The 27,826-nt window shown below is 45.1% G+C and overlaps 1 protein-coding gene across 4 annotated transcripts; it reads left to right on the top strand.

The window, feature by feature from the left end:
• The first annotated feature begins 239 nt into the window (after window positions 1–239).
• Window positions 240–26,771, top strand: ZNF584 (zinc finger protein 584). Of its 4 annotated transcripts, none has more exons than XR_006300234.1 (7): window positions 240–1,752; window positions 2,655–2,781; window positions 7,863–7,985; window positions 8,596–10,157; window positions 15,627–15,767; window positions 23,157–23,192; window positions 26,521–26,771. XR_006300234.1 is itself a non-coding variant. In XM_043600025.1 (4 exons), exons 1-4 carry the CDS (start codon window positions 1,735–1,737, stop codon window positions 9,600–9,602), a joined length of 1,275 nt encoding a protein of 424 aa, XP_043455960.1. In that variant the 5' UTR covers window positions 240–1,734; the 3' UTR covers window positions 9,603–10,559. The 4 variants fall into 4 exon arrangements, 1 of the variants encoding a protein (XP_043455960.1); XR_006300233.1 differs by lacking the exon at window positions 26,521–26,771 and adding an exon at window positions 25,447–25,560; XR_006300232.1 differs by lacking the exon at window positions 26,521–26,771 and adding an exon at window positions 25,440–25,560.
• Window positions 26,772–27,826: the final 1,055 nt, after the last annotated feature.

The following is a 27,826-nucleotide window of genomic DNA, read 5'->3' as shown; positions in this document are numbered from 1 at the left end:
TAACCCGTGAGGATCATCTGTATATGAACAATACTGAAAATCCACAAACTGAATGTTCAGGGAAGGTCTCCAAGGCAGAGCCCAGTGGCCCCACAGACAATCACCATGTCAGTGCATGAAATGCTGGGCATCTTAGAGAAAGTGACTGAGCTGGACATGACCTGCTGCAAAGATTTAGACTTCTGACCCGATTTCAGCCTCTCATGGCCCCTTGATAGAATGTGTGTGTGTGTGTGTGTGTGTGTGTGTGTGTGTGTGTGTGTGGCGGGGGGGGGGGGGGTTGTTCACAGCAGTCAGGGAGAGAAGGAAACATAGCCTGAGGGCTGCAGCTACAGGACCACCACAAACTTGCAAGGCGAACACAGCAAGAGCAAAGAAAACAGAGTTCTAGGTGTGGGAGTAAGGAAGCCAGTGGCCTGACCCAGAGGTCACCAGTGCAAAGTTCTCAAGCATCACCCTGGGGTAGGTTGCTCTGGGACTCGTCTAAGCGTTCCATTCTTCCTAGGAGACTCGGCACCACATCCTCTAGGATGAGTGCATCTGAATCCACTGCACGACATCCTGGAGCCGGGTCCTTCTCCTGCTGGCCTCGCATCTTGATGTGCCCAGGACCTTTCTCCCTAACATCCTCAACAACGCGCTCACTCTCCTCCACAAGGCCCCCTACTGACTATGGCCTTACACGGGGCAGGCTATCAGCCTACTGTCCCCTGAGCATGTTCCAGACCCATCCCCGGTACCCCAGACCTGCCTGAGTCCAGTGGCCCAGGCACCACCAGACTCAACACTTGTAAAGTCCAACTGCGGATCTTCTCCAACACTTCCTCCTCCTGCCAAGGCTCCCTGGCCGCTGGTCCCCAGCTCCTCACTGAACTCAGGCTGGAGAGGCTTTTCTGAGCTCCGTCTCCTCCTCCGTGAAGCAGACACCGCGTCCGGGGCGATGACTCCTGGGCGGCGGCGGGCACGGATGGGCTTTGATGGAGGTGAGACCCGAAGGTGATGCCTCTTTACCGCCAAAAACACTTGCCGAGCTTAAGCCGCGTACAGAGCGCGCAGCCTCCTCTCAGGCCCTCTATATTCCAGTTTCCACGGTTCTGAGGAGCCTTCCAAATTCCCGCCTCCGCGCAGTTACGCAGTCCGTCTGCCGGACGTGGTTCCGAAGGAGGGCGACGCCGGAAGTCCCACCTCCACGGAACGCGGAAAAGCTCCTCTCTGGGGCCGTCATTGGCTACGTCGGTACGAACGCACAGCAGCGCCCTCTCCTGCCGCCTTGGCAACGAGCAAGCGGCACCGCGAGGGGAGCTGGGAAATGAGGCCCTAAAGTGACGCTGGAGCTAAGTTAATGAAGGCGTCTGGAGGCGGCCGGACTTCCGGCGTTTCTCTAGCTGTGCTCTTCTTGCAGCTGTGGGTGGAGACCAGCACCAGGAGAGCCGCGTTGCCGGGAAGAGGGTCGGGGACCCTCGTGGCGCCTGTGCGCGCGCCGTGACCCTCGGAAATAACCCCATTTTTCTAAGACTCGGTGTCGCCCACTGCGGAACGGGTGCCGGAGGGTCAGGGCCTCCCGCGGGCGGTTCCCTGGGCTTTGAGCACATTTTACACGGAGGAGACCTAGCTTCGAAGGTTCCGCGGTCGGCCGGAGGTTCCTGCGCCCAAGGCGGGGTGGTAGGTACGGATTTGAGCTGAGTAGACCGGAATTCGGCGCCTATCGCAGCCAAGCTCCGTCCACAGCTTCCGATGGCCGAGGAGGCGCTGGTAAGTGGAAGGTGCCAGAGGCTCTGACAGCCCTGATCCCCACCCAGTGGGTCGGGTTCTGAATGAGCTCAGGAGAAGCGGGGAAGGCTGTGCAGGTGAAGGGGCAGCCTGGTCAAAGGCAGAGGTGGAAGAGGGGTCTTGAAGATCCATGTGTGGTCTGGTCGGCTGAGAGTTGAAGCGAGGGACAGGCCTGGGTACGGAGGTCTTCAGCGCAGAGTGCGGAGGCGGGGATGCCCTTAACACTGAGCCATGGAGGAGTGGGGCTGGAGTGAGTGAGGATGGTATTGTGGTTGCTGTCAGTGGTGTTACCGGAGACACTGTGTGCAGAATGGGCATGTAAGGGAAGTCCAGCGAGTTGCCAATGGGCTGAACGGGTGAGATTGTGTTGGGGTGTGGAGCTCTAACAAGTTGTGGTACAAAGAGTTCTGTGCATGTCAGACACCGGGGCAAACTGAAGGGTCTGGGACCTAAGACAGAAGGGTGAGCCTAGGTTTGCTTGTCTCTGGGAGCCGATCTCTGGGACTTAGAGGGAATTGTCAAGCAGGAGATAGGGTGAGACCTGTGTGTTTGGCTGGGAACATAGATGGCATCTATCTGGTCACCAGCCTGTTGTTGCTGTGGGCAGGATGCAGAGTCCAATAGTAACATGAGGAGAGAGGCACCAATGGAATTGGGGGCCCTGGCAATCCTCTGAGGTAAGAGTCTTAGGAGGAGGGAGGTAGAGGGTATGTGTCGAGTGGGAGTAGGGGTTTGGGGCTCAAAGGGAAAGTTGATGTCAGTGAGAGATGAGGCAGGACCTTGGGACACTGATCAAGGGCCTAGATGTGTTCCTCTGTCTGTGTTTTGGTTGGCTTGTCTGCCCACTATTGACCCCTAAGGCTCAGTTCAATCCATCATTACAGGGGCTGGTGACCTTTGAGGATGTGGCTGTGTATTTCTCCCGGGAGGAGTGGGGGCTCCTTAATCTGACTCAGAGGAGCCTTTACCGTGATGTGATGCTAGAGAACTTTGCACTTATTGGCTCGCTGGGTAAGTCTCTCACACTCTTTCCTAACAGACCACCTCTGCCTTTTACCCATAGGAAGCTGTGTTCATCCTAAAACCCCACCACAGAGGCTGCTTCCTTCCCAGGTTCCCTGTGGTTGGTGCTGTGAGTACTGGCAATGGGCTGTGTGTTCTTCCCCTGCCTCTCTCTGAGCAGCCTTGTTAGCAGCCTCAATAGCTGTTGCCCCACTGCCTCCTGTAGTAGGGCTTGGGGTTCAGAAGTTTACAGTTTGCCCAACAAATCCCACTCAGCCCTGACTGTCTCTGTGAGTCTGCTGAAGTCATGGCCTCTCTGTGCTCTGGGTTTTGCCTTCTTTCTTCAAAAGAAAATTTATAGGGTCCTCCCTGGTCCAAGCTTGAGCCATGAATTCGAATCAGTAGCTCAGTTAGGGGAGTATTGCCACTTAGTATCTTTCAATTCAGAACATGAAATGTCTTTCCATTTATTTAGTCGTCTTTAACTTTTTTCAACAGTGTTTTGTAGTTTTCAGCATATAAGACTAAAGTTATTCCTAGGTATTTTATTCCTTCTGATGATATTTTAAGTGGAATTGTTTTCTTAACTTCATCTTAGATTGTTCAGTGCTAGCGTATAGAAATATAGATTTTTGTATAGTGATTTTGTGTCTTGTGGCCTTACTAAACCCATTTATTAGTTCTAATAGTTTTTTTTTTTTTTTTTTTTTTTTTTTTTAGTGAACTCCTTGATATTTTCCATATATGTGGTGTGATGTCATCTGCAAATAGAGATATCTTTACTTCTTCCTTTGCTTAACTGACCTGGCTAGAACCTCAAGTACTTTATTGAATAGAATTAGTGAGAGTAGATATCCTTGTCTCATTCTCAATTTTATGGGAAAAGCATTTAGTCTTTCACTAATAATCACTGTGGGTTTTTTGCAGCTCACCTTTTCAGGTGAGGAATTTCCCTTCTTTTCTCAATTTGTCGAGTGCATTTATCATGAAAGGTCATTAGATTTTGTCTAGTACTTTCCCATGTGTATGGAAATGATCATGTGCAGGGGCCTGGGAGGCTCAGTCGGTTAAGTGTCGGAGTCTTGGTTTTGGTTCAGGTCATGGTCTCACGGTTCATGAGATCAAGACCCGAGTTGGGCTCTGTGCTGTGTGTGGAGCCTGCTTGGGATTCTCTGTCTCCCTCTCTCTGTCTGTCTGTCTGTCTGTCTCTGCCCCTCCCCTGCTTGCATGTGTTTTTTTTCCTCTCTCTCAAAATAAAAAAATAAATAAACATTAAAAAGAGATGATTGTGTGATTTTTATTGTCTATTCTGTTAACACAGAGTATTGCAGTAATTGATTTTCATAGTTCAACCTTGTGTTACTAGGACGTTTTTCACTCTGTCGTAGTTTATAATCCTTTTATGTATTTCTGGATTGGCTTTGCTAGTATTTTGTTGAAGAGTTTTGCATCTCTTTTGTTAAAGAGTTTTGTTGAAGAGTTTTGTTGAAGAGTTACCAGTGTGTAGTTTTCTCACAATGTCTCTTTTTTTTTTTTTTTAATTGAGTATGAGGGTAATTTTGGCCTCAATGGATGAGTTGGGAAATGTTCCCTTTTCTACTGTTTTCTCGAAGAGTGTGTCAAGTATTGGTGGAAATTTTTATTTCAGTGTTAATATTCATCAGTGAAGCCCTCTGGGCTGACTTTTTTTCTTACCCCCATGGGGGAAGTTTTGTTGTTGTTTAAATATAATCAGACTTTCTGTTTCTTCTTGAGTCAGTTTTGGTAGTTTGTGTCTTTTTTAGGAATTTGTCTGTTTTATCTAAGTTATCTAATTTGTGGGCATACAGTACAGTTGTTCATAGTATTTCCTTAAAACCCTTTCTAGGGGTGGGGCACCTGGTTGGCTCAGTTGGTTAAGTGTCTGACTTTGGCTCAGGTCATGATCTCACGGTTTGTGGTTTTGAGCCCCACGTGGGGCTCTGTACTGACAGCTCGGAGCTTGAAGCCTGCTTCGGATTCTGTGTCTCCTTTTCTCTCTGCTCCTCCCCCACTTGTACTTCGTCTCTATCAAAAATAAATAAATGTAAAAAAAAAAAAAAAAAAACCAAAAAAACCCTTTCTAGGGATGCCTGGGTGGCTCAGTCAGTTAAGTGTCTGACTTCGGCTCAGGTCATGATCTCATGGTTCGTGAATTCGAGTCCCGTGTCAGGCTGTATGCTGAGAGCTCAGAGCCTGGAGCCTGCTTCAGGTTCTGTGTCTTCTCTCTCTGCCCTTCCCCATTCACACTCTGTCTCTCTTTCAAAAATAAGTAAACGTTAAAAAAAATTTTTTTTTAACTTTCTATTTTGTAATTTTGTTAGTGATGTCCCCCTTTTCATTTTTCTTTTTAATAATTTGATTCTTTTATTTTTTTCTTGTCAGTCTAGGTAGCAGTTTTTCAATTTTGCTAATCTTTTCAAAGATCCTAATTTTGGTTTCACTGATTCTCTCTTTCTAATCTCTATTTCATTTATCTCTGTTCTTTACCATTTCCTTTCTTATGTTAGCTTTGAGTTTAGTTGCTTTTCTTTTTCCTGTTCCTTGAGGACTAAAGTTAGGCTTTTGGTTTGAGATCTTTTAATTTTTTTTAATTATTTTAAAAATGTTTATTTAGGGGCGCCTGGGTGGCTCAGTCGGTTATGTGTCCGACTTCGGCTCAGGTCATGATCTCGCGGTCCATGAGTTTGAGCCCCGCATCGGGCTCCGTGCTGACAGCTCAGAACCTGGAGCCTGTTTCGGATTCTGTGTCTCCCTCTCTCTCTGACCCTCCCCCATTCGTGCTGTGTCTCTCTCTGTCTCAAAAAAAATAAATAAATAAACGTTAAAAAAATTAAAAAAAAAATGTTTATTTATTTCTTTTTGAGAGAGAGAGAGGCAGAGGGAGAGAGGGAGACAGAGAATCCCAAGCAGGCTCCACACTGTGAGCCAGGATCCCGACAAGGGGTTAGACTCATGAACCATGACATCATGACTTGAGCTGAAATCGAGAGTCATATGCTTAACTGACTGAGCCACCCAGGTGCCCCTGAGCTCTTTTTAAACACGGGTGCTGTGGGGCGCCTGGGTGGCGCAGTCGGTTAAGCGTCCGACTTCAGCCAGGTCACGATCTCGCGGTCCGTGAGTTCGAGCCCCGCGTCAGGCTCTGGGCTGATGGCTCAGAGCCTGGAGCCTGTTTCCGATTCTGTGTCTCCCTCTCTCTCTGCCCCTCCCCCATTCATGCTCTGTCTCTCTCTGTCCCAAAAATAAATAAACGTTGAAAAAAAAAAATTTTAAACACGGGTGCTGTGACATAAAAAGAAATATATATTTTGTCTTTGTTCCCACTTCCTAGCACTGCTCCTAAAACTGTTGGAATCTCTGAAATGATGAGTATCTTTTGTGGGCTAATGGGATGGCTGGTGGCTGGGAGCCCCTAGATAGCTTCAGGATAGGGGGTGGCCACCAGAAAGACTAGGGCACGATTGGAAGGTTAAAAATTGAGCTGCCCCCACCCCCTATCCTCCCAGTCCCCTAACCCTACCCTCCAGGGAGATTAGAGGGCTGGAGACTGAACCAATCACCAGTGGCCCATGCTTTAATTAATTATACATCATAATGAAATTTCCATAGAAACTCCTAAACAATAGGCTTCAGAGAGCTTCTGGGTTATTGGGAAAAGTGGCACCACCAGAGGGCGTGAATGCCTCTAATCCTCTACTTCGTCAACCCCCACCCCCATCTCTACCCTGGCATACTTTGCCCTTTGCATCTCATCCATTGGGCTGTTTCTGAGTTGTATATTTTATAATAAACTGGTATAGTAAGTAAACTCTTTTCCTGAGTTCTGTGAGCCATTATAGCAAACTATTGAACCTGAGAAGGGATCAATAATTGTGGGAATCCCTGATTTATAGCCACTTGGTCAGAAGTGTGGGAGGTCTGGGACTTTCAACTGGTGTCTGAAATAGCAGCAGTCCTGTGGGACTGAGCCCTTAATCTGTGGGATCTGATGCTGACTCTGTGTAGTTAATATGAGAATTGAATGGAATCCTTGGACACCAGCTTGATGTCTGAGATTTGGAGAAGTGGTGTGGAACACCTGCCCTGTACCTACCCACTTTTGGTGTCAGATTGTTAGAAGTGAAACAGCACAGAGGTGTTTATAGCTCTAATTTCCTATTTTCTAAGCACTGCTATGTCCCATTACTTTGGGCATGTTGTATTCTCATTTTCATTCATTTCAGAGTGCTCTGTAGTTGTCTTTTGGTCATTTAGGAGTGTTGTATTTAAATTCCATAAATTTGTGAGTTTCCCAAATTTCTTTCTGTTGTTGATTTCTATTTTAATTCCTTTGTGGTCAGAGATCATACTTTGTGTGATTTCAGTCCTCGAAAGTCTATTTCCCATCAAGTGGTCTGTTCTGGAGAATGTTCCATGTGCATGTGAGCATGTGAGAATATGCATTCTGCTGCTGTATTGTGGCATGCTCTATAGATGTCTGTTAGGTCTAGTTGATTTTTAGTGTTGTTCAAGTGCTGTATACTTATTTGTTTTCTTCCTAGTGATTCTGTCCATTATTGAAAATTCTCCAACTATTATCATTTGTCTATTTTTTACTTAAGTTATGTCAGTTTTACTTCATGGGAGGCTCTATTAAAAGATTATGGTAAAACACAACATGGGGTCTACCTGCTTAACACATGTTTAATTGTGCAGAAGACGTTTTTTTCTTTTCTTTTTTTTAAAAATGATTTTGATGCTTATTTATTTTTGAGAGTGGGAGAGAGAGACAGAGCATGAGAAGGGAAGGGGCAGAGAGAGAGGGAGACACAGAATCCAAAGCAGGCTCCAGGCTCTGAGCTGTCAGCACAGAGCCTGACGTGGGGCTAGAACTCAGGAACCGTGAGATCATGACCTGAGCTGAAGTCAGACGCTTAACCAACTGAGCCACCCAGGTGCCCCGAGGATGTTGTTTTTCTAATACTCTGTTTCCTTCATGGTTGCCATGGTGACATGAGCTTCCTTTGGTGGGGGATGGAGTGGGTAAGCCTTGGCTTGGGTTGGCCTCTTACTGCCGTTCTCCCTCCCAGGATTTGCATCTTCAAGGTGCCATGTGGTTGCCCAGCTGGAGAGTAAAGAAGAGTTCTGGGTTCCCAGCATGGTGGACCTGACTCTGGTCAGCAGAGTTGAGGCCAGGAGGGGTCCTGGTCTTGGTGAGTAGGGCTGGGACATGTCTTGGTTTCAGTGATGGACTCACAGCATGCTGCTCATCTGTGTGCTTTGGCTTTTTGGTACTGAGGCCAGTGACCACACACTATTTCCACCTTTCCTCTCCCTTGTGGACACAATATGTGATTTCTGTCCCTACCATGACTCTCAGGACCTAGATGACCCCCCTCCCTGTTCTCCACGCCAGTGTAGAGCTACTAGTGACTTGAGATATGCACACATCCTTAAATAATACTTCAAGACCAGCTACTCTGTTACAGCTGCCTTTTCATCTGTGCAGACACATCCTCTTCACAGTGCCCACTGTCACCAGCAGTGGAGGCCCTACTTGAAACACATTGCAAGGAGTGACCTGGTGGCCTCACCTCTTCTCCTGGCACTGCTCCCATCTTTGTGTTCTCATCCCTGCTGAAGTCTTTCCTACTCTGTGATCTGGCAGAGCCCTGTTCTACTGGGCCAGCCATTTCTCACCCAGACTTCTAGCAACCTCCTGGCAATTCTGTGGACTGCTTTCTGGTATGTCTGATATGTGTTTGTGATGTAGGTACCTCCTCTCTCTAATCCAGCTCTCGGTAACTGGCTTTTATGTTTCAGGTTGTCCGTGTAGCCTGAAGGATGGGGAAACCCCTACAGAGCAGATGAAGAGTTACAGAGTCTACCTGTCAGAGAAGCCCTCTCTGCTTGGGGAGTCTGGGAAGGACATGCCTACCACCTTAGGTCTTCTCCGGCACCAGGCCACCCACAGCAAGGGGAAGCCACACAGGAGCACCGAGCATGGAGAAGCCTTCCAACCCAGCTCCAGTAGCCAACAGCAGCAGGCAGTCCACGCCACCCAGAAGGCCTTCAAGTGCAGTGACTGTGGGAAAGCCTTCCCAAAGGCCTTTGCGCTCCTTGACCACCTGGTAACCCACCCCAAAGAGAGACCCTTTAGATGTCCAAAAGGTGGAAATGCCCCCAAGGAGAAATCCACCCATGTTAATTACCAAAAAATTCACACTGGAGAAACATCCCATGTGTGTACTGAGTGCGGAAAGGCCTTTAGTTATCCCTCTAAACTGAGGAAGCACCAGAAGGTTCACACGGGCATAAAACCTTTCAAGTGTGATGAATGTGGCAAAACCTTCAACCGCAAAGATGCACTCGTTCTGCACCAGAGAATTCACACTGGAGAAAGGCCTTATGAGTGCAGCGAATGTGGGAAAGCCTTCAGCGTTCTGTCTACTCTCATTCGGCACCGGAAAGTTCACATTGGAGAAAGGCCCTATGAGTGCAGGGAATGTGGGAAGTTCTTTAAATACAACCATAGCTTCATTCTCCATCAGAGAGTTCACACTGGAGAAAGGCCTTATGAGTGCAAGCAATGTGGGAAAACTTATGTGACCCGCTCTGGCCTGTATCAGCACTGGAAAGTTCACACTGGAGAACGGCCCTATGAGTGCAGCCTGTGTGGGAAGACCTTCACCACCAGGTCCTACCGCAATCGGCACCAGCAGTTCCACACTGAAGAGAGGTCCTATGAGTGTACAGAATGTGGGAAAGCCTTCAAACATAGTTCTACCCTTCTTCAGCACAAGAAAGTCCACACTGGAGAAAGGCCATAAGAAGACAGGGGATGTTGGAAAGCCTGTAGCTAGGGCTGGCACCTTGTTCAACATGAAAAACCTCACTCCAGAAAGGAGAGGAGAGTAGCCATTTGAAAGCTAAACCTGACACACCCCAACACATGCGCTGGGGTGGCAGGTGTGTGGGAAGTTTTCAGGAGCTAGGTTGCACTTGGACCTGCCTAGGCTGTTGGCAGTGTTAAGTTGCTGCCAGTTTCCATGATACAAACCATCTCAGCTCCACCACCTGGCAGGTGCCCAAGGTGTGCATCAGGCACCGCAATGTGCTCTGGAACAGCAAGACCTCCATGGTCGCCACTCTTTAAAGGAGAGAATCATGAGTGGTGGAGTCCGTGATGGGCCTCATTTGCTCCCTCCAACTGGTTCAGGTATGCCTGTGACCAAGCTCTGGTCAAGAGTAGCTGAGCTGTGTCTACTGGGGGCTTCCAGAGAAGGTTAATCCTTTCCATGGACATCGTTTACACTACGCATGGTACCTGTCATGGATTTATCCAACCCTGGAACTGACTGTCTCACACTTCCCTGGAATGTATGGTAATAAAAGCTTTATTGTTTAAGCCATCTTTAATATTGGGGGTTCTGATCACTGTGTGTGAAGAGATTGAGAACAAAACTGGGCTCATGAATAGAAGGACTGGCTTCTGTGGTAAGGGGTCCTTGATTTTTGTTGCCTTACTGGGGATAGCAGGATGTTCACCTCATGGCCATCACCCTGGTCCTGAGAGAAGGAAGATCCTGTTGTCCTGGGATGTGGCCAATGTTCCTAGTGTCTCTGCATACTGTGGCCTTCATTGTCTTTGCTGCCAGTGTGCCAGGGCACAGAGGAAAGAAGTGGTCGAACCAACATATGGACCCGTATCCTCTGGTTTGTGGGGTCTTTTGATTTAAAAAGTTTTGGAAACTAATTTCCCAAAGGTCAATAAAATGTCAGTTCAGTAAAACTTGTATGTTGGTTGTAGCTGTGTCCCTGTTCCAAAAGTTATGCTTCCTGTCAAGAAGAGAATGTTAGTTTGAAGCACGTTGGAGAGAGAATGGTGACCCTAGGCTTAAGGGGCTTTGAGCCACAGTGCTCAGCCATTACCATGTGTTGGGGTTGGAAATGACTGCTGCCTCCTATAACTGGAGTGATGCTTCTCCCCCACCCCTGATGGCAGGAGGACTGGGGTTAGAAACAGGGTAGAAGCCCAGGCAGGCTTATAGTCAGGGGACTTTTTGGCCAGTCTGCTCAGTTTCTTCCCAACACTGTGAAGTATATGCCCACCTCCAGGCCTACTCAGGCCCTACTCCCTGCGTATAGTAATTGTTTGCCTGCAGCATGGTGGGGGTGGGGGTGGGGGTTGGTCTGTGTTGTAGCAAAGTTAAAGTCCAGCTGAGCCAAGTAGGGCTCAGTTCTTGGGGTAGGGTAGACATCAGTCATTAGAGTTCAATCCTTTGTACCTTGTATGGGTGGCCTTGGTTAGATCAGATGGCCCTGAGCACATGGGTGAAGGGTCCTCTGAACCAGCTTTCTGGTCTCCCATTGGGGTTGCTTGTATAGCAGCCAACCTGCTGGGGAGGGGGTGAAGGGTAATGTTTTCCAGGTGATGCTGGAACATCTGAGACAAATGGTTCCTGGTGGCTCTGACCCTTTGACTTGCCCAGGGTATCAGTTTGGGTATCAGTTAGCTCAAATCTCACCTGGAAAGCCAGTGCCAGCAGCCCATCCTTGCAGCTTCTGTCTTGGCTGCCCTGAGACTGCCCTCTCCCGCAGCCAGGGGTAGCTCTCCTCTGGAGTCCACCCAGCAGTTCTGTGCCCCTGGGCATTTTTATAGGTGCCCTCAGCCTATCAGGAATGCCTCCCCAGCCTCTCTACCTCTTTCAAGAATACCCCTTCCACAGTTAAACCAAGATGGTATTTCTTCATGAGACCCCTCACTTCCTCATTTGGAGTGACCTTCTTCCTCTTTCTCTGCCCTCTCTGTGCTTTGATGTCTGGCTGGACACAAACCCAGTGCTACCCCTAAGTTTGTCCTCACGATTACATCTGCTGCACGTTTGAAATTGAGGGATACATTTGGGTTTGTTAAAGACTTAGCAACATAGAAGTCTTCACTGAGATTGGGACTAGTGTGTTTCTTGATTTTTAAGTTCATCTACAGAGGCATAGTACTTCTTTTCTCACTGTGCTATGTGACGTGTTTGGTCCCTGGTCAGCAGGGCAGGTGTCTGTTTATTTTCTCACAGTCAACAAGACAGTTTGGTGATAGGAGTAAATGTGTGTGTCTCCATAGTAATTAAGCAGGAGAGCAAGGTTGAAATTCTGAATATTCTCAGTTTGATCCTTGTCTTAAAAGACTCTGTGAACTGGTTCATGAGAACAGACACCATCTTGCTCTGCAGATGCCCATAAGGGGAACCTCCTTCATCTCTTGGTGAGTGTCTCAGTCTGTTCAGTTGCTATAAGAAAATACCAGAGACTGGGCGGCTTAAGCAAGAGAAATTTATTTCTCCCAGTGCTAGGGACTGGGAAGTCCCGGACCCAGGTGTGGGCCAATTTGGTTCTTTGATTAGAGCTCTTCTGGCTTGTAGATGGCCATCTTTTTGCTGTGTCCTTACATAGTAGAGAAAAAGAAAGTTCTGGTGTCTCTATGCTTCTTATAAGGATGCTGATTCTGTAACGGAGGACCCACCCTCATCTAAATCTAATTACCTCCCAAAGGCCCTATCTCCGCACCATCAGATAGTAGTTTAGGACTTCAGCACATAATTTTGGAAGACACATTCAGTTCATAACAAGTCTCCTTAATATTGGTGATTTTCATTTTTTAAGCCAAGCTCTGGAACTTAATCATTTAGCACCTCAAGCCCTAAGCAGACCAATATAGCTAACTTACTGGGAGAAATGGAGAAGAGCCTAAAGAAAAGTTGGCTTTTAACAGTGAACAAGTAAGTATGTCCAGTAATTACTTGTTCGTTCACTCATTCAAGTTTTTACTGAGTATATGCATCAGACCTGGTCATCAGAGCATATTCAACCAAAGCTATGATGATGGGGGTCAAGGGTGGTCATGTGACCTGAGGTGCATTAATGAGAGGCATTCAAAGGACTTGCAAGGAATTGTGAGGAAAGGGGAACCCTCTTGTGGAGCCTGGAGTTCATGCACCAGGATTTGGGAGTTGGGGCTGCCAGCAGCAACTTTTCCTCTTTAAAGAGATGCATGCCTGAAAACTAAGCCAAAGGAGGCAGCTGAGTGGAAATAAGAGACAAGCCCTTTTGATCTCATTGAGCCCTGCATCCAGTTGTGCCTAAAGCTGTCCTGTGAGCTTGATGAATGAATCAATAATTTTATTTTGGCAAAACCACTTATATTTGGGTTTAAGTGCCCTGGAAGGAAAAGAGTTCTGCCTAACATGTAGTCCTTCCCTGCAGTGGTTCCCCCCACTACTCCTGCCAAGGACATCACAGGGCAGAGCCTCCTGGGGTACAGTACCCATGGACAGATCAAAGCCATGTCAGACATGAGGCTCAGATTCCACCAACCTAAAGGTCTATCAAGTGTTCACTTGCCTTCTCTGAGTTGCCCTTCCCCGCTCCAGAAGCTCCCAGCAGCATGGCACCTGCACAAAGAAACTGGCCCCCTCCACCAGTATCACCACATGCAGCCCAGGCCTCCCTCAGAGCAGCATGTCCATCTGTGGTTCCCATTTGGTTTAGAACAAACCAAACTCCTCATCCCAGCTTACAGGGCCTGCATGACCTGGTTTCCATGCCCTCCTCCTCCAGCATGGGTTAGAGTCTTCTCCTCGCTCTCAAATGCACCATCTCAGTCCTGCCTGAGGCCTCTGCCCTGAAGTTGCCTCTGTCCAGAATCCTCTTCCCCTGGAGTCACCTCCTCAGAAGTAGTGGTTGTAGCTTTCTGTCACCTCCCTATTTCATTTCTTTCGAACTCCAACCATTCTCTGCTATGGCCCTGTTCTCTGATCTGTTTGCACATTAAATCTCTGTATTGCACATCATATTGAGATAAAGTGTGTCTGCCGCAGGGCCTGACACACAGTAGGACCCCAGGAAATGGAATTTTTGTTGAGCTAGTATTTGGCTGCCCTGCAGGACTGTGCTGGGCTCAGACCACAGCCCCATCATCACAGCTGACTCTGGGGAGGGAGAGAGAAGGACACCATAGAAAAAGGTAGGAAATCCTTCTTTCTGCACTCAAGTAAGTTACCTGAGTCTGCTTACATATTTATCTCATGCTATGTGAATTGCTACTGTATGCTGAGACTGAACTTGCCCATCAGGGAAGAAACACATAAGGGCATGGAGCTGACATTTTAGTAGGGGGATATAGACTGAAGTCCCCCACCCCAAATTCATGGATTAAAAACTAATGCCCAGTGTGGTATATTTGGCGGTGGGGCCTTTGGGAGGTGCTTAGGTCCTGAGAGTGGAGCCCTCATGAATTATATTAGTGCCCTCAGAAAAGAGATCCCCTGAGAACACCTTCCTTCCTTCCTGGAGTCTCACCAGACACTGAATCTCCTGCCACCCTGATCTTGGACTTCCCAGCCCCTAGTAATGCAAGAAATAAGTTTCTGTTGTTTGTAAGCTACCTGGTCTCTGGTGGACTGAGACATGGGGAGACAGATATCCCTCAAGAAACCATACAACTGGCAACTATGACAGGGGCTATGAAAGGACATCCTTTAGGGTATCAACTGAGCCCCCTCTTGGTTCTCTGCATTTCAGGACCTCTGGGTTTGTCGTCATGACTGTCTACTGGGAACTCAAGTGACTCTGCAATTGGCCTTTACCTTCTAGTGAAAGGAAGTTATCATGGCTTTTAGTCATCATGGCAGCTTCTTTTGTGTGGCTGTGATTTTGTTTTTATTTATTTGTTTATTTTATTTTTTTAATGTTTATTTGTTTTTGAGAGACAGAGAGAGAGAGGGGGGGGGAGGGGACGAAAGAGAGGGAGACACAGAATCTGAAGCAGGCTCCAGGCTCTGAGCTGTCAGCACAGAGTCCAACGCGAGGCTTGAACCCATGAACTGTGAGATCATGACCTGAGCCAAAGTCCGGTGCTTAACCGTCTGAGCCACCCAGGCTCCCCTGTGACTTTGTTTTTAATCTAATATTTAATGATTCTACTTTTTTGCAGTCCACAGAGCTTATTCAAATTCCACCAGTTTATATATGCACACAGATACGTGTGTGTGGTTCTATACAATTCTATCACGTGTAACTTCATGTAACATCACCTCAATCAAGATATGGAATTGCTGAAATACCACAACAACTTCCCTCATTCTACTCCTTTATAACAACCCCCTCATGTTTAACCCCCAGCAGCCACTAATCTGCTCACCTCTGTAGCTTTCTCATTTTTAAAAAGTGTTTATTTATTTATTTGGGGGTGGGGGAGGGACAAAGAGGGGGGAAAGCAAGAATCCTGAGCAGGCTTCACGCTGCCAGTGCAGCCCGATGCAAGATTCGAACCCACGAACCGTGAGATCATGACCTAAGCTGAAATCAAGAGTCAGATGCTTAACTGACTGAGCCACCCAGGCACCCCTGGAATTTTCTCATTTTAAGAAAAATGACTTAATGAGGTCCAATTTGTCATTTTTTCCTTTTATGAATTGTGCTTTTAAGGTCAAGTCTAAGAACGTTTCACTTGATCCTAAGTCCCCCCAATTTTCTCCTTAAAATGTTATAGTTTTGTTTTATATTTAAATCTATGATTCCTTTTGAGTGAGTTTTTTTTTACAAGGTGTGAAATTTAGGTAAGGTTTAATTTTTGTTTATTTACTTATATTTTACCTGTGGGCGTCCATTTGCTCCATTACCATTTATTTGTTAAAAGGCATATTCTTCCTCCATTTAAGTTCTTTTGCATCTTTGTCAAAAATCAGTTGGGCCTTTATGTGTGGGTTCATTTGGTTCTTTGTTTTGTTCCACTAATCTATGTATCTATCACTCTGTCAGTACTAATGATTAATTTTAATATTTCCATTTCCCCATAGTTTGCACTGGGTGGACCTGGAGTCTGAGACCTAGAAGAGCAGCTGGATTTGCTGTAGTGTAATGTCACCCTTCATGGATGCCACCACATTCAGAGGTTCATCCCCATCTCTTCTCCATGCAGCAAAGTAAAATTCCCAAAGGTAACTGCAGATCCAGCCCCCTGGTTGCCCATTTCCCACAGGACCTGACCCTTCCTGTCCAGGGGCCCATCTCTGATGAGGGATGGCCTGAGGACTTCCTTCAGAGATTTATCTTTTTTATGGACATTTGTCATGGATTTGTCCAGCCTTCAACTTACTCATCCCTGGCACATACCACCTTATACTCCTCTAGATTATATGATAACTTAGGTCTTTTTTTTTTTAATATAATTTTTTGTCAAGTTGGCAAACATACAGTGTATACAGTGTGCTCTTAGTTTTGGGGGTAGATTCCATGATTCATTGCTAACAACACTCAGTGCTCATCCCAACAAGTGCTCTCCTCAATGCCCATCACCCATTTTCCCTTCCCCCCGCCTTCCCCATCAACCCTCAATTTGTTCTCTGTATTTAAGAGTCTCTTATGGTTTGCCTCCTTCTCTGTTTGAAACTATTTTTTCCCCTTCCCTTTCCCTATGGTCTTCTGTTAAGTTTCTCAAGTTCCACATATGAGTGGAAACATATGATATCTATCTTTCTCTGCGTAACATTTCACTTAGCATAATACACTCCAGTTCCATCCACGTTGTTGCAAATGGCAGGATTTCATTCTTTCTCATTGCCAAGTCGCATTCTGTTGTATGTGAACCACATCTTCTTTATCCATTCATCAGTTGATGGACATTTAGGCTCTTTCCATAATTTGGCTATTGTTGAAAGTGTTGCTATAAACATAGGGGTACGTGTGCCCCTATGAATCAGCACTCCTGTATTCTTTGGATAAATTCCTAGTTGTGCTATTGCTGGGTCATAGGGTAGTTCTATTTTTTTAAATTTTTTAATTAATGTTTTTATTTATTTTTGAGAGAGAGAGAGAGAGAGAGAGCACAAGTGGGGGAAGGGCAGAGAGGGAGGGACACACAGAATCTGAAGCAGGCTCCAGGCTCTGAGCTGTCAGCACAGAACCCGACGTGGGGCTCGAACTCATGAACCGGGAGATCATGACCTGGGCCGAAGTCGGATGCTTAACTGACTGAGCCACCCAGGCGCCCTGAGTAGTTCTATTTTTAGTTTTTTGAGGAACCTCCCCACTGTTTTCCAGAGTGGCTGCACCAGTTTTCATTCCCACCAACAGTGCAAGAGGGTTCCCATTTCTCCACATCCTCCCCAACATCTGTTGTTTCCTGAGTTGTTAATTTTAGCCGCTCTGACCGGCATGAGGTGGTATCTCAGTGTGGTTTTGATTTGTATTTCCCTGATGCTGAGTGATGTTGAGCATCTTTTTAAGTGTCTGTCGGCCATCTGGATGTCTTCTTTGGAAAAATGTCTATTCATGTCTTCTGCCCATTTCTTCACTGGATTATTTGTTTTCAGATGTTGAGTTTGGTAAGTTCTTTATAGATTTTGGATACTAAGCCTTTATCTGATATGTCATCTGCAAATATCTTTTCCCATCCCGTCGGTTGCCTTTTAATTTTGTTGAATGTTTCCTTTGCAGTGCAGAAGCTTTTTATCTTGAGGTCCCAATAACTTCATTTTGCTTTCATTTCCCTTGCCTTTGGGGATGTGTTGAGCAGGAAATTGCTGCAGCTGAGGTCAAAGAGGTTGTTGCCTGTTTTCTCCTCTAGGGTTTTCATGGTTTCCTGTCTCATATTTAGGTCATCCATTTTGAGTTTATTTTTGTGTATTTTTATGTTAATTGTGTGTATTTTGTGTACCCTTAGTCAAGGGTAAAACTGCAAACATTTATACCCATGGTCAATATTCCTTTGGGGTAACTCATGACTTTTGAATATTATGGAAACAACAATATATCCCTACTTCCAATGGGGATAAAATTAAAAATGACTCCTATGTCCAAATTTTATTAGATGCAATACCTTTGCCAGCTGCTCTGGATATTATTAAGCTTTCCAGGCATTCCACACTCAACTCCCTGGAGGCCAAAAGAAAGCGCCTCACTGATATTTCCACCAAAAATGCTGCTTGCAAGGAGGCCAGTAGCCAAACCTCTGTCTTGGTCCAAAGAGATGTTATTCCAAGTGATAATTTGGGTGGTGAGGAATGATCAGAAACACCCAAAGGAAAAACAGTATTGAAAATCTAATAATTGTTGGTTCAATAGTAATAGAGAACTTTGGTTTGGAGCAAATAGCAATCCAGCTCTACCAGAAATTCTAAAATTCTCCCTACTTACAACTGTACATGCATCAAACCATTGGTTTACTGAGAAAATGACAACATTCATGAACCAGTTTTGGTTGGGAAATATTAATAAGGTCTCACAAAGTACCTACCTCATTCATCCCATCTGTCCAAAGTATAATCCAGGGAAACCTGTTAAAAAAATGGATTTCATACAGCTTCCCCATCTTGTGGATATAAATATATTTTAATCATGGTTTGTATGTTTTCTCACTGGATCAAAGCTTTCCCTTGTAGACAGGTCAGTCATTCTACCATGGCTAAAATTGTTTCAGAAGAGATTATCCCTACCTGGGAAAATCCCTCTCCAACTCTATAGTGCGAGGGGAACCCATTTCACTGGACAAGTGCTTTGACAACTCTGCACTGTTTAGCTGGTTTTACAAAACTTTCATTAGCATACCATCTTCAATCCTCAGGGTTAACTGAATGCACTAACAGCATGGTTAAGACTCAATTGGTAGGGAGTCTGAGTGGCTCAGTCGGTTAAACCTCTGACTTGATTTCAGCTCAGGTCATGATCTCACGATTTGTGGGTTGAGCCCCATGTTGAGCTCAGTGCAGACAATGCTCTCTCTCAAAATGAATAAATATGCTTTAAAAAAGAGTCCATTGGCAAAATTTACAGAGGTCTTCCAAATATTTTGGCTTAAAGCATAGTTGTTAGTCCTTCTAAACCTCAGATCCACCCCTTTGGGAACACAGACTCACCCTTTGAGATAGTCACAGGATGGCCAATGCATTTGGCCATGCCTCCTTTGATCCACAGTTGATAAAAGAACAAAGAACATATACTTCAATATTGTAAAAGCCTAGTTGGTTCTATTAAAAGTAACCATGCTTCGGTAGAGCCATCTTTTCACAGTGCGCTCCTGGAAGACAATGACCTTAAGCATCACACCTTACAACCAGGAAAAGACTGCTCCAGAAGACTCTACTACCTCACTGGAAAGGCCTTTATCAGGAACTTCACACCAAGTCTTGTGCCACCAAACTCCAGGCAATAGACTCTTGGATTTACATGATGGAGCTAAAGAAATAACCAAACCCGACTGGACCTGCACACCACCTATTAATCTGAAAGTAAAGATTTCCCAAAGTGAAGCAGACAACATCTGATGAGACAACTTTCCCAAGATGTTTGGATCTTGCATGCATTTTTTCTCACTGTTGCTTCTTCTCTCCCTTTTATGGGAAGATAGGACCCCTGTCTGCATTTTCTAAGCCCTCACGAAAGGGGAAACCTCTTTTTTTGACTATGGCCTTTTGGAAACAGCCTCATTGTGATCCTGTGACAAATTAATTTTTCTCTTGCTTTTTCTGAAGGGTTAGAAGCTTCAGAATTCACAAAAATTTATATTTAATATATATATTAAAAATATATACACACACATATATATGTGTATACACACCCACCCACCCACCCACCCACACACACACACACACACACACATATATATATATATATATATATATATATTTTTTTTTTTTTTAAGTTTAGTTTTTTATTTTGAGGGGGCAAGGGGCAGAGAGAGAGGGAAACAGAATCCCAAGCAGGCCCTGAGCTGGCAGCATAGAGCCTGATGTGGGGCTTGGACTCATGAGCTGTAAGATCATGACCTGAAGTCTGAAGTCAGATCCTTAACTGACTGAGCCACCCAGACATCCCTTCACAAAATATTTCTTTAATATGAACTATTAACCGATATTCAGAGATTCTTACTGAAATTCATGGTTTCTGAATTTAAAGTTTATAGGCTGTATTATCAATAACATATTTGGTTCCACACAGTTCTTTTGAGATAATGATACTGTTTTAAAACATCTTTGAAACTTTGCTGTTTTGCAAAAAGTTGATCAACTATTGCTTCATGTTTATACTTGCACTGTATCTTCCCAAATTCACTTGGTTAGTTCTTTCAATGTGCTCCTGCAGTATTCACTCTTCTGTTTTCATGGCCTCTCTTAATTGGAGACTTCCGGGAGGATACACACTCCAGGTATGCCTCCATAGTGAGAGCTTTACTCCCCTGAGTCAGAAAGAGTACCAATAAATATTTCAATTGGCTACTTTCAGACCTAAGGTCCTGGTTTAAAACTATCATACAATTTGGAATTATCACGTTACTTCCTCTGTTTTGTAAACTTAATAATTTTAAGTTTTGTATATCATTGCTGGTCAAACTTTTATAAGAATGATGTACCCAATAAAGAGATGATCTCCAATATTTATGATCTTGGTAAATTTATATTAAAAATTTTTTTTCAACGTTTATTTATTTTTGGGACAGAGAGAGACAGAGCATGAATGGGGGAGGGGCAGAGAGAGAGGGAGACACAGAATCGGAAACAGGCTCCAGGCTCTGAGCCATCAGCCCAGAGCCCGACGTGGGGCTCGAACTCACGGACCGCGAGATCGTGACCTGGCTGAAGTTGGACGTTCAACCGACTGCGCCACCCAGGCGCCCCGGTAAATTTATATTATAGATGGGAAGTGTCTGGGAGTTCTCCCTCCTAACCTTCCATGTTAACTCAAATGTGGCCTTAAGTGGTTTCCAACTGGTTTCCACTTTCCCTCCAACTTAGGACAGGACAACCAGGAAAGGTCCTTTTTCTGGCACTGAGTGACAAAACCACTAAAATCTGATCCTTGATCTGTGATGCTTTTAAGGAAAGATCTTGATCAAAAGGGGTAAATATGAACATTTATAAAGGAAACCTTATAAAATGGACTTGGGAGGTAGGAAGAGGACCCTCATGCCCTACCACTGTCATCAATGGCAGACCCAACAGGAAGAAACCAGTAGTTCATCATTCCAGCAGAAGAAAGGAGGATTTCCTTCCTGACATTGGCAAAAGCCCAGCCTAAGAGAGACATGAGAGACAGTCACAATCCAGTCAATGAGAAAAAAACACAATAAAACAATCCAGCCAATGAGAAGACACTACACCCTTGAGCTCCCAGTTTACCCCAATGGAATTTGGGTTTACAACAGCCCCTCCTAACTTCTCCTTTCTTATATGAAAAAGCCTCCTTTCCTTTGATCTCCAGAATTGGATAAAGTTTTGTCACAGCTTGCTCTAATCAATCGTAATTCTCTGCTATTACTGAATAAATCCATTTTTGCTGGTACTCTGCATTATAGGTAATATCATGAAACAGTTTTGCAAAAGTCCACTTTTTATTACAGCTACCTCCTTAGTTGTAGCAGAGCATCAAAAGTTCTGTAATGGTCTCTTATTTATATGGGTTCCTATAGAGGTCCATAAGTAGAGCATTTTCCAAATCATACTGAAGTCATGCCTCAAAGCATACATACTATCAGTGTTACTATTTTTTCTCTTGTTATTTGTCTACTGGCAGGTGTGGATGAGGGCAATTAATTCATCAATGTGAACTGAATTTCTGGGAAAGACTTTTTTTTTTTAATGTTTGTTTTTGAGACAGAGACAGAGCACGAGTGGGGGAGGGTTGCAGAGAGAGAGGGAGACACAGAATCTGAAACAGGCTCCAGGCTCTGAGCAGTCAGCACAGAGCCTGATGCAGGGCTCGAACTCACGGACCATGAGATCATGACCTGAGCCGAAGTCAGACGCTTAACCGACTGAGCCACCCAGGCGCCCCAAGACTTATTTTCTAAAAATGAATGATCTGTGATAGCCTTCTGGGCAAACGTCGGCTTCTGTTTTAAGTATGAACAATCAAGAAAAAAATAAATGAGGTTATACAAAAGAGTCTAAAAAAGTTCTGGGGGCACCTGGGTGACTCAGTCGGTTAAGTGTCTGACTCCTGATTTCATCTCAGTTTGTGATGTCACAGTTTGGTTTGTGAGTTCCAGCCCCACATGGGGCTGGGTGCAGATGGTGCTGATGGTGTGGAGCCTACTTGGGATTCTCTCTCTCTCTCTCTCTCTCTCTCTCTCTCTTGCCTTTCCCCCACTTGCATGCACTCTCTCTCTCAAAATAAATAATTAAACTTTAAAAAGGCCCATGGCGGAGGGCGGTGCCTAATGGCTCAGTCTGTTGAGCGTCAGTCCGACTTCAGCTCAGGTCATGATCTCATGGTTCACCCCACATGGGGCTCGCTGCTGTCATCACAGAGCCTGCTTGAGATTCTCTGTCTCCTCTTCTCTCTGCCCTTCTCCTAATCGCGCTCTCTCAAAAGTAAACATTAAAAAAAAAAAAAAATTCAAGGCGCCTGGGTGGCTCAGTCGGTTAAACATGCAATTTCGGCTCAGGTCATGATCTCGCGGTTTGTGAGTTCCAGCTCTGCATCAGGCTCTGTGCTGTCAGCTCGGAGTGTAGAGCCTGCTTTGGATCTGTGTCTCCCTCTCTCTCTGCCCCTCCCCACTTGTGCTCTGTCTCTATCAAAAATAAATTAAAAATGTAAAAAAAAAAAAAAGTTGTGTACAAGTTGTCAACCAACAAAAATTCACTGAAAATTTAAGAAAATAAGCATATACTTGGGCAATGAGAATTCCAATTTGGGAGACACAGACTCAGGTATAAACTTGAATTGGATCCTAAAGAAGACAAAGAAGGGGTAGAGTTATACAGGCAAAAAGCTAGGTAGGAGTGTAGTAAATGTTCAGTTCCTCTAGGCAAAACAGGGATTTAAATTAGGTTAACTGAGATTGGTAGAGTTAATATGCAAATGAGGGATTGAAACTTATTAAATTACATTGGCTTTTTTTGAAGTGAAGAATGTGGATGATTCAGGTGTCATGGTGAGGAGTAAATTAAGTCCAGGCTGAGAGCTTGCAGCTGACTAAAAAAAAAATTTTTTTTAAGTTCATGGTTTCCCCAGTGAGGATGTGCATAAGTTTCTCCTCCCTTATGCCTGACCCTGTTTAATTTAATTTAATCAATTAATTATGTGATGTATTTTGGCAGCTTGAACCTTTATTTTTAGTATTTTTTTTTAAAGCATAATTATAGAGAGGTGGGTTGGGATGGGCTAGATGGGCGATGGGCATTAAAGAGGGCACTTGTCGGGATGAGCACTGGGTGTTATGTGTAACTGAGGAATCACTAAATTCTACTCCTTAAACCATTATTACACTGTTAACTAACTTGGATTTAAATAAATTAAAAATAATTAATTAATTTTAGAAAAGCATAACTAGAAACTTTCAATACGTAAATAATCCTAGCAAACCATTTAAAAGTGTTGTTGTTCCACAGGAATTTCACATCAGGTCCACCAGGACATCCAGCTCTGTGAGTAACCCCCCCCCCCAACCCCCCACCACCTGACTCTATTTTAAAAAGAGACCTTTTAGCCAGTCTTGTTTGCTCCATTTTGAAATCTCCTTTTACAAAGATGTAGTTAATGTTCTAACAAAGGTCCAAATAGTGGAGAGGTTTCTCCCCTTCAAGTTGGGGAAGAAAGTTGCTGGATTCAAGCTGCTATAGTGAGAAAAGTGATACATAAAAGGTTAAGACACCATGGGTACCCCAATATATCACTATGTTCTTTAATTCTTCTCATAACACTTACTAGAAATTGTCTGCTTTCAGCAAGATCATTTGTTTTTTAAAAATTTTTTAAATGTTTTTATTGGGGCGCCTGGGTGGCGCAGTCGGTTAAGCATCCGACTTCAGCCAGGTCACGATCTCGCGGTCCGCGAGTTCGAGCCCCGCGTCAGGCTCTGGGCTGATGGCTCAGAGCCTGGAGCCTGTTTCCGATTCTGTGTCTCCCTCTCTCTCTGCCCCTCCCCCGTTCATGCTCTGTCTCTCTCTGTCCCAAAAAAATAAATAAACGTTGAAAAAAAAATGTTTTTATTTATTTTTGAGACAGAGAAAGACAGAGCATTAGCAGGGGAGGGGCAGAGAAAGAGGGAGACACAGAATCCAAAACAGGCTCCAGGCCTGTGCTGTCCGCACAGAACCTGATGCAGGGCTCAAACTCATGGACCGTGAGATCATGACCTGAGCAGAAGCCGGACGCTTAACCGACTGAGCCACCCAGGCGCCCTTCAGCAAAATCATTTATATTTAGAATCCTGGCAGCCAAATATCTGTGAAGGCTGTTTTCTATATTTTGTGCTAAAAATTGAGTCTTTTTCTTGTAAATTGATAAATCATTGAAACATTTTACTTTTATAATAAAATTAAGAAGGTGGCATCTTCATTTTGTCAATTTTAACTTTTTCTTTTATCTGCAATTTGGTAGATAAAAGTGCTTTCAAATTATTAAATGTGGAGGATGCCAGACAAAAGTAATTTGTGCTATTATCCTTCCCTTCATAAAATGAAGGAGCAGGCATCCCTAGGTGGCTCAGTCGGTTAAGTGTCTGACTTCAGCTCAGGTCATGATCTCACAGCCTGTGAGTTCGAGCCCCACATTGGGCCTGGAGCCTGCTTCGGATTCTGTGTCTCCCTTTCTCTCTGCCCCTTCTCTGCTCACACTCTGTCTCTGAAAAATAAATAATAAACATTAATATTCTTGGTTTGTTTTGTTTTTGAGAGAGAGCGCGAGAGTGAGAGCAGGGGAGGGGCAGAGAGAGGGGGGAGAGAAGGATCCAAAGCGAGCTCTGCACTGACAGCAGAGATCCCGGTGCGGACCTCAAACTCATGAACCCTGATATCATGACCTGAACCGAAGTCAGATGCTCAACCGACTCAGCTACCCAGGCACACCTTGTGTTAATATTCACCACTGTCACCAACTGGTTTTATTCTATAAAACTGACACTGTGTCCTGTGACCCTGAAGACTTAGCACTTCATATACTGGTCATAAAGAATCACTTTCCTTCCATAGATGTTATGGACTGAATGTCTGCATGTCCCCAAACTTCATATGTTTAAGCCCTAATCCCAGTGATGGTATCTAGACAAGAGGGCTCTGGGACATAATTAGGTTTATTTATTTATTTTTTAATGTTTTTTATTTATTTTAATTAAAAAAAAAATTTTTAATGTTTATATATATGTGAAGGAGAGAGAGAGATGAAGTGTGAGTGAGGAGGGGCAGAGAAAGAAGGAGACACAGAATCCAAAGCAGGCTCCAGGCTCCATGCTGTCAGCACAGAGCCCGATGCAGGGCTTGAACCCACAAACCGTGAGATCATGACCTGAGCTAAAGTTGGATGCCCAACCGACTGAGCCACCCAGGCACCCCCATAATGTTTATTTATTTTTGAGAGAGAGAGAAACAGAGAGACAGAGCTCGAGTGGGGGAGGGGCAGAGAGAGAGAAGGAGACACAGAATCCAAAGCAGGCTTCAGGCTCTGAGCTGTCAGCATAGAGCCCAATGTGGGGCTTGAACCCACAAACCATGAGATCATGACCTAAGCCCATGACCTGAGCTGAAGTTGGGCCCTTAAGCCACTGAACCACCCAGGTGCCCCTGGGACGTAATTAGTTTTAGATGAGTTCATGAGGGTGGTGCTCCATAATGGGATTGGTGCCTTTGTGAGAAGAGGAAGAAAGGTCACACTCTCCTCTCTCTCCACCATGTGAGGACACAGCAAGAAAGCAAGCCACAGAGAGGGTCATCACTGGAACCCAAACATGCTGGCACTCTGATCTCTGACTTCCAGCCTCCAGAACTATAAGAAAATAAATATCTGTTGTTTAAACCACTCAGTCTATGGTATTTTGTTATTGCAGCGCAAGCTAAGTCATGTGACCTTTAAAATGATAAGAACACCTTGTTTAGCACTAGTCTTCAAGATCAATGATTTCAGAAAGACAAATATACCTTTGAGGTTTGAAACATTTGCACCTGTGGGTACAACCATGTAAGAAAACACAAGGGTAGCAGAGGGCTGGCATCAGGCCAAAGGTTCAGGCATCAAAGAAGAGAGATGCTAACACCAAATTGGAGGAGGAAAAGTACAGCAGACTTAGAGGAGAGGAAAAGTTGGGAGAGGTTGAGAAGACTGTAGAGGGTGTCCCTCATGGGGGAGGTCACAGGTCCAAATTCAGGGAACTACTACTGGACAGAGCTCAGAGAAGAGCTATCACTAGTGAGGGCAGAATGTGCAGTGTCGGTGGATTGACAATGGACTGAAAGCACTGTAACTGCTAGGCCCCATATAGGCTGGTATCCAGAACAGCTATAAGGTTAGGGCCATGAGGCCTTTGCCTGGAGTGTTCTGGCATCGCTGGCAAAAATCTTCCTTCTCCAACAGACTGGCTGCTGTGTACTGAGCCCCAGTAGGAGACCAGGCTGTTCTAAGGAAGATTCTTCACCCACAGAAGAATTCTTCACCCATGAATTGGGGGCCATTTATGAAATCGAACCATGGCCATCCACACAGTGTACAAAGGATTGAGATGACCAGTGTCTATCCTACCCCATTTGCTTGGAAGGCTTGATCCTCTTGTGGCTCAGTTGGCCTTTAACTCTGATCTCACATGAGTTCTCCATGTTGATTAAAGATAATTCTTACATCCACGAAGGAAGGTCTGAGCAGAGTGGGATTCCCCCAAACATCTCTGCTGGAGAGTACTTGAGCAGCCCTACTGCAAATTTTGATGACTGCAAGCCTGTTTTGGGTTCTGCCTCTGATGTGGCTCTCATTCCTTGTTTCCTTTAGGCTTTTAGGAAAAGTCACTGCGAAGAGGCAGCAGCAACAATGCCTTCTCATCCACCAAGCAGTATGGATGGATACTGCATGCTGAAGCCTCTCATGTCAGAAAACTCCAGGTCTTTCTCCCCCCAGGTCTCATGGAAGGACACAGGGGAATGTATATAGCCCACATACATGTTTTGTCAAACTGCTTTTCTACCAAAATGTTTTTTCAAATGGCTTCTAACATAAAACCAAAAGCCACATAAAAATCTGCATATCTGGCTCTTCTTGGAAAGCCAAGACATCTAAGAAACCCATATTAATTCAACCATGTTGTCTCCCCATCCCTTAAAAAGGACAGACTTCCTTGGTGGCTACCCGAAATGGGGTAATGAAGGCCATGACTATGCAATCTTCTAGAAACTCTGGTTATTCACATAAACCACTCTCCAGACCATGAGCTCTATCCTCTCAATGTCAGAGTTCTTGTGTGGTGACAGCCACGAGGTGAACAGCTCAGGAAGAATATAGGAATTCATAAAACACTTATTTGGATTTGCATTATGGGTGCTACACAGGTCTGCGGATCTTAAGAAGTTCTGCACCCTTGGGGCACCTGGGTGGCTTGGTTGGTTAAGCACCCAACTTTGGCTCAGGTCATGATCTCACGGTTTGTGGGTTTGAGCCCCTTGTTGGGCTCTGTGCTGACAGCTCACAGCTTGGAGCTTGTTTCAGATTCTGCGGCTCCCTCTCTGCCTCTCCCTGGCTTGTGCTCTCTCTCTCAAAAATGAATAAACATTAAAAGAAGAAGAAGAGGATGAGGAGGGGGAGGGGATGAGAAGAAGAAGAAGAAGAAGAAGAAGAAGAAGAAGAAGAAGAAAGAAGAAGAAGAGGAAGAAGGAAGAGGAAGAAGAAGAAGAAGAAGAAGAGGAGGAAGAAGAGGAAGAGGAGGAAGAAGAGCAAGAAGGAAGAGGAGGAGGAAGAAGGAATAAGAGGAAGAGGAGGAAGAAGAGGAAGAAGAGGAAGAGGAGGAAGAGGAGGAGGAAGAGGAAAAGGAGGAGGAGGAAGAGGAAGAAGAGGAAGAGGAAGAAGAGGAGGAAGAAGAGGAAGAGGAGGGAGAGGAGGAGGAAGAGGAGGAGGAAGAGGAAGAGGAAGAAGAAGAAGAAAGAAGAAGAAGAAGAAGAGGAGGAGGAGGTAGTAGTAGTTCTGCACTCTTATCTCACTTGGCCAGTCACCTGGAATTTTCTGATGTACCTTTAGAACAGCCAAGTTCCCCCTAGTTTACTAGTCTTCTTCTCCACAGCCAGTGTTTCTGTACTAATGATGGCTT

The sequence above is a fragment of the Prionailurus bengalensis genome, chromosome E2 (genome assembly GCF_016509475.1).
Source record: "Prionailurus bengalensis isolate Pbe53 chromosome E2, Fcat_Pben_1.1_paternal_pri, whole genome shotgun sequence".
NCBI classification, from domain to species: Eukaryota; Metazoa; Chordata; class Mammalia; order Carnivora; family Felidae; genus Prionailurus; species Prionailurus bengalensis.
The sequence above is the reverse complement of the archived record's forward strand: the minus strand, read 5'-3'. Positions and strand labels throughout refer to the sequence as shown.